Source organism: Neopsephotus bourkii, unplaced genomic scaffold (genome assembly GCF_033783945.1).
Source record: "Neopsephotus bourkii isolate Nb327-2 ecotype Australia unplaced genomic scaffold, CSIRO-AGI_Nbou_v1 NB_704, whole genome shotgun sequence".
Lineage (NCBI taxonomy): Eukaryota > Metazoa > Chordata > Aves > Psittaciformes > Psittacidae > Neopsephotus > Neopsephotus bourkii.
This window is the reverse complement of record NW_026901203.1, coordinates 177,984-195,747: the sequence shown is the minus strand read 5'-3', so window position 1 is coordinate 195,747 and position 17,764 is coordinate 177,984. Positions and strand designations below refer to the sequence as shown.

Below are 17,764 nucleotides of genomic sequence, written 5' to 3'. Positions count from 1 at the left end.
TCCACTATGCTTAAAAATGCTTTTAGTTCCTGTCTCTGTATTGCAATTTTGCTTCTGTACTCTGAAAATGTGGCCTGTGAAGTTTATTTCTCAGGGTGCACCAATGAGCCACTGTGTGGTAGCAAATTTTACTTAGATTCCCACCAGCCAGTCCAAGCTGCAAATCTGATATGAATCTCATGACAGAAGGCTGGAGAGATACCTTGAGTTTTACAAGTTATTAAGTAATTGATGGGACTTGGCCTATAGACTTCCTCTATCCTGTTTTTCCGAATGGGGATAAGAAATCAGAATTTGGATAGTCATGGATTTTCCCTTGTTGCAACTGCAATTAGTCAGTAAAATGAATATATGTTATTTGAATCCTTAATATTTTAACACATAACAGGATTTTGAACAGCAGTTAACCAAACTTTTCAGCTTGTAAATAGCATCGCATTTATAAGAAGGCAATACACATTACTATTAAATTGTTAATTCACCTGATTTTAATTTCATCACCCACCTTGAAACAAGAGCAAACCTGTTTTGTTATCATCTTTAAAAGGAACTTAGTCACGTCTGTATTTTTATAAGGACTCTTTTTCTTCTTTTGTGTGGGAAAATTGATTGATCTGAAAAGACTTTAGGTCACCCCTTTGTCTCTTAATCTTTAATATGTAAGTGTGTGTGTGTGTGTGTGTGTGTGTGTGTGTGTGTGTGTGTTGAAGAAAATAAGCTAACAGAAGTGGGGAGGAAAAATAAGCAAACCTTATTAACAGGAGCTCAGTTTTTAGTCCCAGCAGACTTAACTAGCAGAAGGGGAAGGGAAGATCTGGGGCTGGCTGCCAGTGAAGCATTGCTGAGTGTTAACACTCCAAGGCATCTCAGAATGCCCTTATCATAGGGAGCCTGAAAGTGTTTGTACTCTGTGACTCTGCAGTCAGGAGCAGTCTTGCAAGGAAAGAGTGTTTACTGAGGATTTGAAGTAGGGAGAAAACTACAGCCAAGCTGACCAGAAAGACTGGAATTTCATCTATCTCTGCCTGTCCCCTCCCCCTCTCTGTCTCCCACTCACTGGATTTCTTTCTCTGCCAGCCTTTTAAACCAGAGATTACTGGGTCAGAGACATTCATTATTCCTTTTATTCTAGTATGATCTCGTGTTTGGCCGCCTGGAGAAGCGCTGCTACGTGTAAGTATCTGCTTCAAGTTTACAGTATACACTTAACGCTGTCATGCTTGTGTTTGTAATAGTGTTTAACACTCGCAACATTCAGTTTGCTGCTGAATGTTGCAGAAAAGCAGTCGGACAGTAATTATTGTACTTTGAATGGATGAAAGCTCAGTTCTAACTTTCCACGAAAGCAGGCGCTTGCTCTTACCAATAGTTTAGCAGGAGTTAACTTGGAAGTAAGCGTTTGAAGCAACTTAGTTTACCCTAATATTCAAGTTGACATAGATTTCTCAACTATGCTGGCTTTCTTCCATCAGCTCTAATAAAACTACGTGGTTTTCTCTTTTATAAAAGCTTGGAAGCACTAAGCAAGATTTCTTAAATCAGTCTTTTCAGTAGGATACACTGGGAGGGATGTAAAAAAAAGAACTGAAAAACATTCATTATTAGTAAGTGTTTCTAAAGGAAGTATCTAATTTAGCTGGGGGAACATATTTTTTAAACGCATGCTTTAAAATTGTAAACTTTTATTTTGCAGTAGAGATCTGTAATAGTTTTCACATTTCCATGTACATTCAGACAGCTGACTTCCTTCATCTGAATTAGACAGATGTTCATTGGCCATATGTATGTGTAAATATTTATGTGTGTTTCAGGGAAGTCACATACATTCTTGCACAGTTTTTGCATTTCCTGCTGCTTTCTATGAGTTTATCTAAAAACAAACTCTGAAAAATCACCTTTTAATGGTTAGTTGCTGTAGCTCTATGTTGTGCTGAGACACTTCAACAAATTCTGCAGATTATTATACACAGTTTTTTGGAACAGTTATTAAAAAGTGATTTTGTAAATTATTTTTGCTAGTTAGAAAATTCTACTACTTCACCATCTCAGCTAACTCAGGACTGAACATTACCTTAGACAAAATGCATCTCTGCTGTTGACATATGTCCAAGGTGTCTGTGGGAGGCATTGGCACTGCAAATCTCCAGTTGCTTTCACAGTAAAAGAACATACACATTTCCAGTTGTCTCATCTCTTTTCCCTTACTTGGCTGTTACTGCTGTGTGCCTGCCAGCATTTTCTTCATGATTTTTCCTTGGGGTTTAGTTTTGCATGCAACATGACTGCATGCAAATTGTTTTTACTCAGAGAATGAGGAGCTGGAGTTTTGGGTCTGGGCACCTTTAGGTTTTGAGCATTTTCTCCAGTGTAGATCCCCTCTCTCAGGAGAATTAGTCAAGTCTAAGGACAAATGATTAAACAAGTGCCTGGACAAGGTCTAATTTTTTTTTTTTTTTTTAATGAGAGTACGTCATAGCTGTTCATTCATTACATTTATTGTCTGCACTCCTTGAAGTAGTCTTGATAATAGTAATCTTTGATATTAGTTACACTACAACAAGGGAAAAGAAATGGTTATGGATTTCATCAACCTAACATTGAATATAGATGACAACAACTATGTGTAGTAAAAACTTCACAGTAAAATAGCACATGCTAGTCAAATAGTGACATTAAAAGTGCAATCCACTTGGATGTACCTGTTGAACATAAAGGGAAATTAAGAAGATGATTTGTCATCGATACTTTAACTTTGCTTCTCTCATTTTTTGAGATTGTGTGGCAGTGAGTTGTGGACCTGGATGAATTTATTTCATGTTAGCGTCTGTGTGAGCTACAGTTACTGAAGCTAGGGTGTCCTTGCAAAACTTCCTGCTTTCACACTTTGCAACGTAAGATCCTCAGGGCGATTCAGCTACCTTTTGAGCAGTTGGGTAAAAAAATGTGAAAGGACTACAGCTGGGAAATTGTTAAACACTCCCTAACAAATGTGTTATTTCAGTCTCTAGTTGCTGCAATTTTGAAGTCTGCAGCAGTAGTTCAAAGAACTCTAATAGCTGTCTGTGGAGATAAACTGTAGCTGGATTGTGTTTGATTTTCGATTTTCTGACAAATATTGTCTAAAACCATTATGCAATTACATGAGCTGAATGGCTGTAGCTGCACTGTGCAGGCATCCTGAATGTGTAAGGATATACATATGTAAATGAAAATTGTTAGCTAAAGAGGAATCATGGGTTTGTTTTGTTTCTTTTACTGGATCTAGATTAATTTTGATGAGATGTGTAACTATTTATTCTAGTGTACGATCATTGTTTATCAAACATAATTTGAAGGTAATCATACCACATCTAAGTAACCTACATGATTCACAGAAGAATCTGAAATCACTTTAGATTTGTATGCATGGGCATGAAACTCCCAGTGAAGTCCCCACCTTTGCAAACCTAATTTTGTTCTGGACTAAACCTATCCTCTTTCCCTAAGATAGCTGTATAAACTGGAAGGAAATGCTTTTTGGAGGCACATTTTTTGCTCCCATAATAGGGCAATAATTCTGGCATAACCTTCAAATGAGCACCTAAATTTCACATATGTAAGGCTCAAAGAGAGGAACCAAGCCACTGTGTTTGTGGGAAAGTGTAAACCATACCATCTACCAGCTGTTAAAATTTAAGCATTCAAAAAAATCCTCTGTGTAACATGGGCAGCAGATTGCAAGTCTTCCTTTGTTTAGCACTGTGAGATGGGGCACATCCTCCAGTGAGCTTGTTTTTGTGAAGAACAGTCTGAAAAGTCTTTCCTTCTCAAAAAGAACCAAAACCTCTGCTATTACCCTCAAGGATTGTCAGCTAAAAGCTCAGCCTTCTCACTCACTCTTTTAACCATACAGTCAACAGCAGTGCATCAATTATTCTAAACCCACTAAAACCATATGCTGTGCTTCAGGTAGGTTTCTACCAGTAAAAGGGGGTCTGCCAGAGGTGGAAGTCCATTGCTCTGTACCTCCAAGTAGAACAGCGTTGTGTGCTACCACACACAACTCACTGAGGACAGGAACAGATGTTTAACATCTCTGTGTGGAGATGTGCAAAATGTTGGTGGTATTGCATTTCACCACCATTGCCCAGCAATTGTTTCACTGAAGTGTCACTCCTTGCAGTTTGAGGTGTAGTGAAATAATGTTACTGTTGGGCAGCTGGTTACCGGCTCCTCATCTCTGCGCCTGCACCTTTCTATTGCCTGTGCAGGATGCTTTTACTGCTTCTTTATATGGATTTTGACACGTCACACTTGTGCATCAGAGATGCATTCACTCTGGTAGCGCTGCTCTGGCTAGCCCAAGCTCATCTATAGCACTTCATGCAAAAGATCTGACCATAGCTTGCAAAGATCATGGGGGTCCAGAGCTGGAAGCCTTGTGTAGCCATCTTAGGTACTGAATGCAATACTGTTAAGTTTCTTTCTTCACTCACCAAATTTATGGCTCAAGGTGAAGGTAATTATTTTGTCCTCGTAACACAAGCACAGTGGTCATTGACTAATCCTAGGCTGTTTGCCAAGTTTCACTAGTTTCTTTTCTATCCATTACTAGATTCTTACTAAAATGAAATGTCTTTTCAAAGTCAATGGACTTGGGGGATTTCCTCTATCTACTACACTCCCTTCGGCTATCTACAGTTTCCATTATTAGGGGTGGTTTAATTTTATTTTTGTGTCATTCTCCGGGTGGATTAGGGAAAGCCATTCCACTACCCACATGTTGTTATAGACTGCTTGTCTCAGAACAAAGCCGAGAGAGGAGAAAAAAAAAAAAAAAAAAATGAAAAAGGAAAAAAGAAAAAAGAGAACTGTTATCTACCCTTTGTTAACTCAGAACACACCTTGCTGAAGTTCCTATGTGACCTGTAATCCTTGTTTGTAGCACACAGAGAAAAAACAGTAAGTAGCAAACAGTCCAAGCAGTGCATGTGTTAATTGCACATTCTGAAGTGACAACCCCCTAATTTAATAGCTCAGGATCCTTCCATTGCCCTGGGCTAAATTTTAATTGCTGTAATAATATCGGTCTTGTTTCCTAGAAATCGTGGAAGCCTGCTATTTTGTTTTTTTTTTTTTCTTTAATCCCATCATCTAAAAAAAGAAAAAACCCAATGTTCTTTCTGTTTCTTGTAAACTTTTTCTGGTGCTCATTAAAACAAACCAGTCCAGCTCCCAGCCCACAAGAGTCATTTTCCATAATCCCCTTCAAGCTTGGCAAAATAAATGGGCAATTTTGGATCCAATTGTTCAGTGAAATCTCCCAGGCAACCAAAGATTTTGTCACACACAGAGAAACTGTGACAGTCTCATCCAAATCCAATTGAAGACTTTGAGTGTCATTGAAATTTGTTTCAAGGTCAATAGTGATTTAGATTTCTTTGTGGGTGCTCTTAAGGATTTAATGGAGTTCTCCAGATTCCAGAAGCCAGGGAGGACTTCTCAAATTAGGAAGTTTTGTCAGATAATTTGTGATTATGATAAGTCTACTGCAGTCCTTTTTGTATTTTTCTATCTTTTTTTTTGTTTGTTTGTTAAGAATCTTGAAAGCCAGTTGTATTTGGTAAGAAGTGAGAATATTAATGTTTTCAATTAACCATTGCATCATCTCTCACATCTGTACCAGCAGCCCTGAGGAAAAACTAGCTCTTTTGGCATTTGGAGGAAATCTTAAACAAACCACATCAGAAGTTCTCAGTAACCCTCCCCTACACTGTTCCCATTCTGGTCTGTCCCTCTGTTACACCCACCACCTCTTCAGAGGCTCGTTCTCCATTTACCTTTTCCTCTGGGCTCATCTGCAGATGGGGCAACACTGCCAGCAGATGAGGAGATCCTCAGAGTTCCCCTTGCTAAGTCTCCCTTGCACTATTCCTTGGACATGTCTCTGGGACTCTCTTTCCAAGCTCCCAGACCTCAGGGTCAGCTTGGCCAGTCAATCTCTTATTATGGGAAAGGTCTTTGTTGTCACATTTTTTATACCAGTCTGGTTTTATACTGGATCTCATGGGAACTAGTGGAGAGTTTGTGTGATACAAAGCAGTATTCTGCAAAAATATGCCAGGAAATTAACTTGGGCCCAGGAAGCCAGACAGCACTGGCTCCTGCTCCTTTCAGAGCCTTTCTGCTGTTAGTATGTGATGCAGCAAAGAAACCGTCACCTGTGCCTGAGGTTTGTACCGGCACCCATTGCTGGGATTTGTAAGGCAGGCACCAGAAACTGATCAACTGCACATCAGATCTGAGGTGCAGATGTCCCTGTATGAAACTTCTGGCAGTGCCTGTTGCAGACAGACAGCTTGTAAGCACATATGTAAGGTGAAAAGAGAGTAATACACTTCCCAACCAGTGCTATTTCTGAACTGGTGATTAGGCAGTCTCTGAACTATAACGTGTTCTTGTTGTGGCAGCTATACAGGTGGCAGTGGAGAAATTCGGAACCACTCAGGCTTCAATTTTGTATTTTCTCTAAAGTACTTAGTGCCCTATGAATAAAGACATTTTGTGTTGTAAGTCAATGCCCTTACCTGGTATTATGAAGCATGCAGTTACTGGCATTGTCATGACTATAAACCACCAGGTCTATGCTTCAGTTATTGACTGCTTCTCAGCACTTTGACAGGTTCTAGTTGGAGCCTAAATGTCTAATTACTTTCTTCTTATCTGAGCCCAACTGTGGCTTCAGAAACTGTGTCTTCTCTGAAACAATTTGAGACTTATTCACGCACTGCTTGTTCATCAGGGTCTGGAATCAAAGGATTTAAAATCCATTTCTGTCCCTGTGCCAGCAGGTTCCTGCTAGACAAGTATCCTGACATGCCTGAAGTCACAGGAGACAGTAGGCAGAGCATCTTCTTGAGACACGTGCCAAGAAAGTTATTTCACTTCCCTTAGACCTAGCTTCACTTTGTTTGATGCAGGAAGTAGAAAAAGGGTACAGCAACAGAGAAGGTTTTTGCTCAGAATATGTCTCCATGCTTTGCAGCTGGTATTTTAAGGAAACACAGATTATGTTGGATAAATGCTAGCAACCCGTGCACTATGTGACAAATGCCAATCAAATATTCAGGTTAAAAGGATGCGCTTGCTGCAAACCATACATTCGCACTTGAAGGCTGAAGTGTAATCTGTTTTTCTCCCCATCTTTCCAAGTTGTCGTTTATGGGATTTAAGCTGTGTTTCAAAACTGTGAATTTTAGGAAGTTGATTGCTGTCTCAGATGTGCTTATTTCAGTAAAGTGCTATGCATAGCCATCCCACTAAAGAAAAACAAAAACTAGCAAGTACTTTGGGCACATTTACACATCTGGGTTTTAGTGGAAGCTGTCTGGGTAAGTAAACTTTATTAAAAGGAATTGAGATTTTGAACAAATTAAAAAACTTTCAAACATGAATTTCATTCCTTTTCCTCTGGCAGAACTTTACATTTCCTCTCAGGCTTTGTTCAGACTGATCTGACAGCATAATTTTAGACCAAAATTGAAATAGTTTCAGGTAAAAAGCTAGACAAACAGCGTTGAGATTTGTGGCCCAGACTGCATGGTCAACATACATCTAACTTTAGACGTTAGTTCCAGTGTCTTCAGTCTTGAATCTGAGCTGAAGTGAGTGGGTCTGTCTTGTGTTACTTTAGGAAGTTAATGATTTTAAAGACATTAATGACTACTGGTCACTTTTCACTGAGAGGTAAAACTGGGCAATTGTAGTCTGTTTAGAAGGTCATCCTGTGAGAAGCAACAGAGAAAACACCTATTAACAACAATGAAGAAAATCAAGAGATACATGGATCTTGGTTTTTTACTCATGTTCAGGAAATCTCGCAGATGGTGGTAGGACTGGGGTTAAATCAGACCGTACAATTAGGTAGACAGGGTACTAAAAATTTACAAGAGACTAAAGGAATGTTGAAGTTTCACTACCTTGAAATACTCAAGATCTTATGAAATTTAATTAAATCAATACCATTGCCTATTCTTTGGGACATATGTTCAGTTACTTTGGAGGGTTGTAGAAATTAGGGTCTTATAAGGATTTCAGTTGGACTTGTTCAATATCAGAACTCTGTTTTTTGTATGAGTTTATGAAAATGAAAGATGAAGATTAACTGGAATTGGGGGGCATGAGGAACTTTTCTATTTTTTTTCATATTATATTTTGCTCTTTTTTTTTTCTTGCTGAAATGCTTTCAGAATGCTTACTTTTTTTGTGAGTGAAAAATAAAAACCTCAGCTTTCATATGTTTCCATGCTGATGTCCTGGCATAGTTACTTGCTATATCAGGAAGAGTAAAAAGGCACTTGCCATGTATTTTGAACTGAAGTTTTCCCCCACAAATTCAATGGCAAAGAAAAAATGAATTTAACAAAAGGCTACTCTTCTGTTATCCCATTTTCAGGTATATTTAATCTGGTCAAATGTCTACTCCTTTATTTTCACATTATTTGGATGCTCAAACCCTTTTATCAATACCTACGCAAATCAGCAGTAAAAAAGCCTGGTAACAAAGAATACTATGCAGCAAGTATTTATTACGGATCATATGGATCACAGGTGGCTGGAATTCATATTGAGAGCTGACCTGTTGAAGGAGAGAGTATCATTGGTACATAGTTAATTTTCTGAGCATGTGTGCTTTTAATAGCATTCAAATGTAAATTCAAGCTGCTGTTTGCAATGAACTGCAATTGTAAGAAATGGATTTTTTTGTGTGTGTGGTTATTTTAATTCCCCCGATAGTTGCTCAGAGTTTTATACCAATTTTCTTTCTTTCCCCCCCCCCAGGATTAACAAACATTTGAAGCACTCTGAGGACACATTCATCATCTTGTCAGGCTTGACCAACGAATTTCATAAAAACTCAAGCATATTTTCAAAGGCTCCTGTCCAAACTTCAGTCAATGGGTGCATCTTAATATAAAACATGTGGTACATATTTACCTGTGGATAACGTTTTGGTCCTTCATTGTATGGTGGAAATCTGCTGGTGGAGAAAGAGAAGACTTCTGGAACATTTTCACTGGTGGAAAAGAGCTGTTTTTCCCTTTTAATATGAAGCCCATTGAGAAAAGCTGGTTGTTTCTACTGCTGCCTTTGTTACTAAGAGTTGTATGCTCCTCCCTTATTAGTGTCAACCTTGGGGTGAAAGTGATGAAGGGACAGTCTGTCTTCCTGTCAGAAGATGATCTAAAGTTTTCCATCCCCAGAAAGAAGGATGCCTGCAAAGTAGAAGTTGTGATCAATGAGCCAATAACACAGAGGGTTGGGAAACTAACTCCACAGGTATTTGGGCTCTGTTTGTGCTGCTCTGAGTGTCCATGGGTGCACAGTTGTGGGACAAACTAGGAAGAGCTGCTTTATTGATTTTTTTTTTTTATTTCTTTTTTTTTTCTGTTAATGACCAAAAAACACAAAATGGGATGGTCTATTAGATTCAGCCTTATCCTGAAAGTAGCCAGCTGATAGATAGCTGCACCCCTGAAATCCTAAAGCTCACTTCAGTATTACAAGTGCCTAAGAGTGAGTTTGGTCAGAGTCTCCTTTCACAAGCAGAGAATGGGTAATTCAAACCTTTTGGTTAGGAAGCATTCTCCAGTCTCTCAGCTGCTTGTTTTTCCACCATGAGGGTAACCAGCGCCCCTCGGATAATGCGTAGCCTCCTAGAGCATTTCACATTTCAGTCACGCAGCCACTACTTAGGGAGCAATTAAGAAAAAAAAAAATCATCCCATACAATAAGCACATTGTGTACACTGTTGCTTGCTCTGCTACAGCTAAATTGCTAGCAGATGGCGAGTACATGAAAAAAAACCCAACTGTTTCTGTTAAAATGTCAAGATCGTAAGAATAATGAAATGTATGTCACATATCACCATTTTGCCACTCATTTGCCTTACAAATCTCCCCACCTGAGTCATGGCAGGAAGGAGCTGAAAGTAATTGACATGAAAGTGTGATGCTAGAGATAGAAGATGAATGGTTTGAATGAAGCATAACCAAAGAGGTTTTGCCTATTTTCAGAAAGTTTTGTTTGTTGCACCATACAGTATATGCTCTTTTATGTTTGTATATGTATATTGTTTTAAACATCCTCTGTGAGGTTTCTGGTGGTCTCTGTGAAGGCGGAGGCAGGAGCACCAGGCTCAACATATTTTTCAAAGCTTGTTGCTCAGTCATTGACATTATTTTTGTATACCACAGACAAGTACTGTGGCTGAACCAGAAGGAGCAGAGGCATGCTAGGGAATACAGGAGGCAATGAGCAGGGCAATGTGTGACCTTCTGTAGAGACTGTTCCCAAGCAGTGTAGTGCTTCTGATGAGACTACCCCAGGGCTTGCTCTCTATCAGCACAGGGGCTGTGGCCATAATCCCCCTGCTCCACTTCCTCTGCCTAGTTTGCCCCATGAGAAGAAAAATAAGGACTTTGGTGTGTCATTGCTGGAAAACCTATTTTGTAGGCAAGCTGGCTGACTGATTGAGTGACTTGGCTTTTGATTTCTGCCTCAGCTTCTATATGCAGCAGGACCCAGCTATGTTGAAAAAGCCACTTTGTCCTTTGTAACCTGACATGCTTCTAGCAAAGGGTTTTCCAGAGACCCCTGGGGACCTGTATTCACACACCTTATTTTACAAAATACCTATGGACCCAGGGACTTGCCCCACTCCCAACCCCATCTGTGTTAAGTGTCCAACCATCCAGGGCCTCAGTGCGAGTCCAGCCAGCTGCGTGTGGAGGCTGCAGGCCTCCCTGCAATGGGGGTGAGCTCTGCTGGGCCGGTGGCACTGGGGTACTGGGCCAGTGGCACTGGGGTACCAGGCTGGACGAGTGTTGTGGCTGCAGGTGATGCTCGAGATACCTGCCCTGAAAGGCTCCTCATCTGAGTGCTATCCTGGTAGGAAAGGTGCCTTTTCTTCTCTGCAGCCATGGGGAGCTGGGAGTTCCAGAGACATACCACAGCACAGTGTCCTCCAGGGATACTGCCAGCAAGATAGGCATTCTGGTTATCTGAAGTCTTATTTCCCTGCTGGAAAACAGCAAGACAGCATTTGCAAGTTGAGGGCTTTTGTTTTAAATGACAAAATCTTGAGCCATACACTGTAAAGAGCTGCCTGAGCTTTCACCGTTCCTGAAAAAAGGTGCCAGGGTTCAGTCAACCCTGTGGCATTCATGCTCTTTCTGCCAGGAAGTTCTGCCATGTCTCTGATATAATCTCTTTTACTGCCATTAAATGAGTAATGTCCTAGGAATGTACGACAATTTAATTACAAATTGTAGTTGAAAAGCAGTTGAAGTGGAAAAAAACAAAGCTCGACAGTAATTAGGAAAAGATTTAGAACCCCTTTGTCTTACCCAGCGAATTTACAGACAATTAGAATTGCCTGTTCATATAAAAAGGAAACATATTAGGAAACATGAAACAGATGTTTCTTTTTGCAAAGCAGATTGTGTCATATATGTATATACAATGACTGTCAGTCAATAGTAATAGACCTTTGTGGAAAAGTCTTTCATTTTCAATCACCCTGTTATCAACTAAGAGGTGGAACTAATAATGCTTTAGAAAGAAAGAAATTAATTCTTTGATATCATAGACCATTTCCTCTGTTGTAGGCAGTCACCTCCGGTTTGAGCATCATCTGAGCAGTATCTCATCATCAGGTCCGCACCAGACCTACATGTCACCAAACCCCTACTGACTTTGAGGGTTCTATACTGATTTGTTTTTTGTTAAACACTGAAAAATAACGTATTTCTGAGACATTTGAAAATAATACACAACAGAACAGCCACAACATTCTCAAAACCTTCATCATATGAGAGGAATTTTGATTTCCACAAACTGTTCCTGCCCTTCCTTTCTAAACAGTCCAAATAAATACAATCAGTCATACATTCTGTAACACCCTATATTACAGATTATTCCAAGATTATTTTAGCCATTAGGAAGAGGGGTAAATCTGTGTATATGGATCTGATAGTCAATTAATTCATCACTTAGTTAAAAATAGAAAGACTTTGTACAGTGTGTTTCTTGATACAAGTTGAAACCAACAACACATTTAAAAGTCACTAGGAGTACAGAACCATTACCACATAGTTTGAGCATCTGAGAATGACTTCAGTGGAAGTGGACAAGTCAGTAATAATGGAAGCTAATCAGCTCCAACTATTCTTCCATTATAGAAAGACACAAGTTCTAGTTCTGTGTAATTGCTAGAAAGAAACAGAAGTCATTAGTTCTTACATGCGTTAGTGTAAATCCAAAGAGCGGCCATGATGTGCTTCAGTTAACCATATATTAACAAATTAAAGTATTTAATGTAATGAGAAATCGAAACATTATTTTGTTTTTACACTGAAAGTCAGAGCATCCAAAGAATTTCTTCATGCACTGCACTTCTAGTCAACATTTCAGATCCTCACTAAAATTGCCCTTCCATTTCACCACCCTCCAAATTGTCTGGGAAGATGTACGTAATTCAGGCAAGCCACTTCAATTTCATGATTCTTTTGGTGCATTTTAAGAAATGACTGGCAGTAAGAAATGACCTCATCTTTCTGAAAAACTAAACAAAACAGAAGGTAATTTGTCAGCTAGCTGTATATTTATATTAATCTGTGTTAGTAATGGCCTCATTATATCTACTACTGAGTACTGAACAAATTTTACTTTAGTCCATAGGTGTCCCAAGACTTGTATATGCATACCACCCATAAAAAACACATGCAGTTTCACACTGAGATATCCAGGAAATGTAATTATTATTTTTTGCCTTCTTGCTGACAAGAATGTTTCCTGTCTTACTGTAAATATAAAATACATATATATTCTCCATCTGCGCATGGACTATGTAGGGATTCCCTGTTATCACAAGGATAACATAGACAAGGTTTTATCAATGCTAGCATCTTTCAGCTGTTAAAAATCTGTAAAGAAATATAGATACATGGGAACTGTAATTTGCCAGACTTGCAAACTGGTATGTGCAGACATGAAAATCATGTGTCCCAGAATCCAAATCCCTTCCTCAAAGAATGGTGTGTCACAACTCTCCATAGTAATCTTTTTTCCAGTTGGGAAAGGCATTTCTACTCATTGACTTACTTGTGCAAGTCAACAAACCATTAAATAAAACAACTAGACTGAGAGAAATGTCTGGTTTAGATGGCTAAACTGTGTCCAGACAGCTTTGTAAATTTGGCTTGTATCAGACATGTCTCTTAGACTCTTTTGAATTTGCTGGTGGATCGAATATAGAAATTCTTCATGCTTTTATGCTGTTGGATTACACTGACATTGGGGTTAGGTGTTGGTATGGCATGGAGAAGACATCGGATCTGGTAAAACGCTATCAGTACAAAGTCGGTATTCCAAAAATTGTAACAAATCTGAGCTAACAAATTTTCCAACAGAGAAATATCACCAGATAATACTTTTGTAGTCCAGTGGTAGTGGCCCTAAAGCAGGATTTACTATCTAATCAAGCTTCTGCCACTAGCAAGTTTAAAAGCTAATGTATCTAACAGTAAATGGCAGGAATTTGCTGCCTTTTCGGATCCACTGAAGTTGTACTACTGAATACAACTGTGTGCATGTGTGAGCTACTTGTTGCACCAGAGGAGGGACTCAGCAGCCTGCAACAAACACATTTATATGGCCCATTCCTTTTCTAATTGTAGAGTGCCAGCAGCCCCATGTTAAAGTGGTTACTCTGACTCTCACTGGGAGACAACAGAATGGGTGAATACTTATTCATAAATTACAGATTAAAAATTTCCAGTTGGAGAGAGATGAAATGGAAGCTGTGAAGTCAGCACCCTTGACAGTGTTATATCTGTCTATTCTTTCTCCTTCACAGGTTTTTGATTGTCACTTCCTTCCTAATGAAGTCAAATACACCCACAATGGCTGTCCAATTTTAGATGAAGATGCAGTCATGCTCAGACTGTACAGGTAAGTGGACAATTCACTGTTACCAGAAGCACAGTTGCCCTTGGGAAGAGCAAGCAGTTCATTTCTCATGGTAAAAGCATGTTCTGCTACACTTGTTTTACCTACTTAGATCCAGTAGTGGCATCATTCAACAAGCAACCAACTGTTTACAGAAACATTTCTCACAATGTATTTCAGCTACATTTAAATAACTTGTTTGGTAATATTAATAGATATCATGTATTGCTTGTTTATTACAGATAATCAGAGATTTTTCTTTTTATTATTGAAAATTACAACAGAACTTTCAGAGCACTGCATGTTCTGTGCTGTCCAGCTGACAGTGACACAGACCCTTGTATATATGTAGCCACCAACCTCTTACTTCACACAGACATCCTTTTTACAAGTATGAGGGTGTCGGCAGCAGGGTCTGGCACCTCATGACCTCTGGTGGTCTGGGGTTTGAAGGCACATGAGAGAAAGTGGTTAAAATATTCAGTTTAGAAGGTGAGGCCAATGCCAAAGTCACAGAGTGACAGAACATGGGATGAAGCAAATTAATTTCCTTCTATCACCTGCAGGTTTACAGAAACTGAAACGTTTGTAGAGACATTCACCCTTCGTGTGCAGTTACTAGAGCCAGACTGTAACATCATCAAAATGCGTTCCCGTGCCCTGGAGGTCCCTGAGTACTATGGTCTGTCTAGGGTGATTGACAAGAACGTCCTCACATTTGACTATGACAGGAAGATAAATCTGGATTGCACCATTTCCATAGCCTCTTCGGAAACCCACCTGCCTGCTCATGGGCAGCTCATCGCTGGGGAAGTGCAGCAAGAGCAGCTCCGTGGGGATCAGCCGCAGAGCTTCTTCCCTGGCCCTAGTACGAAGTGCTTAGTTGTTTGTACTATCAGATTCAAAGAGTCCCAGCAGATTAAGTATGCTGAAGTGGGTTGCTTCAGACATGCTGGGTAAGAGTTGGTTATGTTAAGTTTAATGAACAGCTTGAGCTTTTGTATAAACTGAAAGGGCCATGAAGTTTGTGTGGGGCACAATATGCACCACAGAACTGGGTCAGTAGTCCCCTCACTGGAGTCTGGTTTTGTATGTTAGACACATGAACCAATGTGACATTTTGTGGGTGTCAAGACTCAGTAGACACAGCACAGGGAGTTTTTGGAGGCATCACCTACCCAAGAGACCAAGGGAGGTTGGAGTTGGAAGATGTCAGTTGAAAACAAAATCCTGTAGGAAAACCTAAGTCATGAAAGGAACCTTAATTCTCATCACTGGCTTTTTATCAGGGTTAGTTTAGCTGTAGGGATAGACTTCCCATCTTGGTTTCTGCTCTGATAACTGTTTTGCTTTTGCTTCCATTGCATTACAGAGAACAATCTGGGCCAGCAGTGCAGAAATAGGAGCTGCACACTGGGACTGGGAGTTGTTCACAACATAAAAATGAGCTGTGAAGATTTTCTGCGGATGGGGATTCAATATCAGCATCTTGACCCTCCCTCACCTGACACTGACTATATTCCTGTGAGGTTGGATCTCACAGACACTAGAAGCAAAACTGTGCACAAGGTAGACTTTCGGACAACCTCACAACGTCTGATTGTCCTCCTGGCTTTCAAAACATTTAAGTTTTTTGCTCCTTTTCACATATAGAGATAGTGAGCCTGAAAATTTGTTCAGTTCTTACACTATTACATCATCTTACACTATTACATCATCTCCATGCCTCAGTGCTTGGACCACTGTGGGTACAGAGAAACGTCTCTGGTTGTTTACTGGCAGGCATAAGTCATATAGCTCAAGAACGAAATTAATTCTGGCATAATTCCACCTTTTTATAGAGAATGATACGCACTGAATTCAACATATATAGTAATTAATAAGTTAAGAGCTGTATGAACATATTCAGTTAATAATAATTAATGGCTCATGCATCCTTCTGTTATACATTACACTCACATCAAATTAAGCAAGTTGTTTTGGCCCAAAATTAAGAACACAAATAAGATTAATGAACCTGGAAGACCTTTTCATGAGGTCTAAATATTTACTTTAGGCATTTGCTCATAAAAAATGTTTTTTTCCTTTTAAAAATAATTATTGCTTTAAAATGTACCCCAATTAATTACATGGGGGTAATAGAAGTTTAATGTATTCTGTTTGTTTCACTTTGTCCTTTTATTTGTCTCATTTTTTCCTGTTGTAGACTGAGTATGCATGGCTTCCTGTTCAGATTACAGGCGCTGCTCCCAATCAAATACCCAAAGCTGTCCCAATGGCAAAGTTCATCCTGGAAGTGGACCAATTTATTTTAACCACCATTACAACCGCAACTGTTGATGCTGAAGACAATGAAACTCCAAAGTCCCTACTTGTGTTCAACATTACCAAGCCACCTCCACGGGGCTTCATCACTCATCTATCTGACCACACAAAACCTGTTGGCTCCTTCACGTGGAAAGATCTCAGTGACATGCTCATTGCTTATCAGCCTCCAAATGTCAGCCACACAGAGAAGAGGAATTATGAGGTAACAGTTCAGTGTATAGGCATTTTTAGGTATTTTCTGGTTTCCACCTAACCAGGAATCCAGGATTTTTTGGTTCCTGGTTGGTTATTTTTGTTGTGGTTTTTTTTTTTTTAATTGTTTATTTGTTTGTTCTTTAATGAGAATAGGGGAATAACTACACTTGTGGATCTAACCAAGAGCCTTTGGGAAGATCATGGTACTACTTTCACACAGATTTTACTCCTATGTGACAGTACTGATTCCTATGACCTGTAGATAGGTGACACATTTGAAGCCATGAAAGAGGGACCAGCTAGCTGTCAGGATTACCATTTGATCTCACAACTTACCTACCGCAGCAGTAGCGGTGTAGGGATAACAAAAAGGGGCTCCCAACAGTTCCTGCTGGGAGTAGTAAAAGCATATCAGTAACACAAAGAACATGGTGCAAACAATGAGAGCAGGGTCTGGAGTGAGTAAACAAACAGTGCTGATTTATGAGACCAAAGCTGTAGGAATACATTTACATTTTATGGGAGCAAAAAGAGGACCATTTCTACCTTTCCCATGTTGGCTGCTAGGTGCACAGTGTTACTTCATTTCTTCAGTAATTAGTGCTGGTAGATATTTTGTATAGTTTAGCAGTGTGCCAGCACTCTCAGAAATAAGCAGTAGTCTTAAAAAGGAGATATGAAAGGAAGATAAATGAGTTAAAGGAGTATATGGATATGCTGGTAGTTATAATTATTTGATAGGATAGCTAAGCAGTATCCCAAATAAAATGGTTGGTACTAAAAGCATGACACCAAAGCAACAAAATCAGAGCAAGGTAAGCTTGGGAAAAGGTGGACTGGAAAGCAGAGGAACAGTAACAGTAACTGGCACCTGATCCTGACAAAGATTGTCTCTTTTTAATCTTGGCTGTTTCCTTAGTACAGGAATCAGTCATCCCACCAAACCACTGACTCCTTAAGTAGTTCTTCTCTCTTCTGCTTTCAGTGCTGTTTCACAGCAGGTTCAAGAATTTGACAGTTCAGGAGCCTGACATTTTCTTCAACAAATAGTTTGTCTGTTTTGACAACAGGTGGAGTTTGAGGTTCATGACTTCTACTTTGAAAGGAGTTTACCGATCACTGTGCATCTTTCCATCAGAACAACAGATACAAATGCTCCTCGGGTTTCATGGAACACAGGTGAGATCTCTTTTCCTGAGTTTATTTTGCTACAGAATTTATAACATTTTGACACAGACCTTTGACAAAGCT

The 17,764-nt window shown here is 39.5% G+C and overlaps 1 protein-coding gene across 7 annotated transcripts in view; it reads left to right on the top strand.

The window, feature by feature from the left end:
• The first annotated feature begins 793 nt into the window (after nucleotides 1–793).
• The window catches only part of FREM1 (FRAS1 related extracellular matrix 1), a 64,845-nt gene continuing 47,874 nt past the window's right edge, over nucleotides 794–17,764 (top strand). For 5 of the 7 annotated variants that reach the window (XR_009725473.1, XR_009725472.1, XR_009725471.1 and 2 more), the window contains exons 1-7: nucleotides 794–1,173; nucleotides 8,821–9,318; nucleotides 13,899–13,993; nucleotides 14,557–14,858; nucleotides 15,363–15,559; nucleotides 16,197–16,520; nucleotides 17,584–17,692. Coding sequence is in view for 4 of the 7 variants with exons in the window: in XM_061353842.1 (XP_061209826.1) it covers nucleotides 9,088–9,318; nucleotides 13,899–13,993; nucleotides 14,557–14,858; nucleotides 15,363–15,559; nucleotides 16,197–16,520; nucleotides 17,584–17,692 (1,258 nt within the window). In the remaining 3 variants the exon portion in view is untranslated. The remainder of the gene's footprint in view (nucleotides 1,174–8,820; nucleotides 9,319–13,898; nucleotides 13,994–14,556; nucleotides 14,859–15,362; nucleotides 15,560–16,196; nucleotides 16,521–17,583; nucleotides 17,693–17,764) is intronic. The other 2 variants (XM_061353841.1, XM_061353844.1) reach the window with 2 other exon arrangements.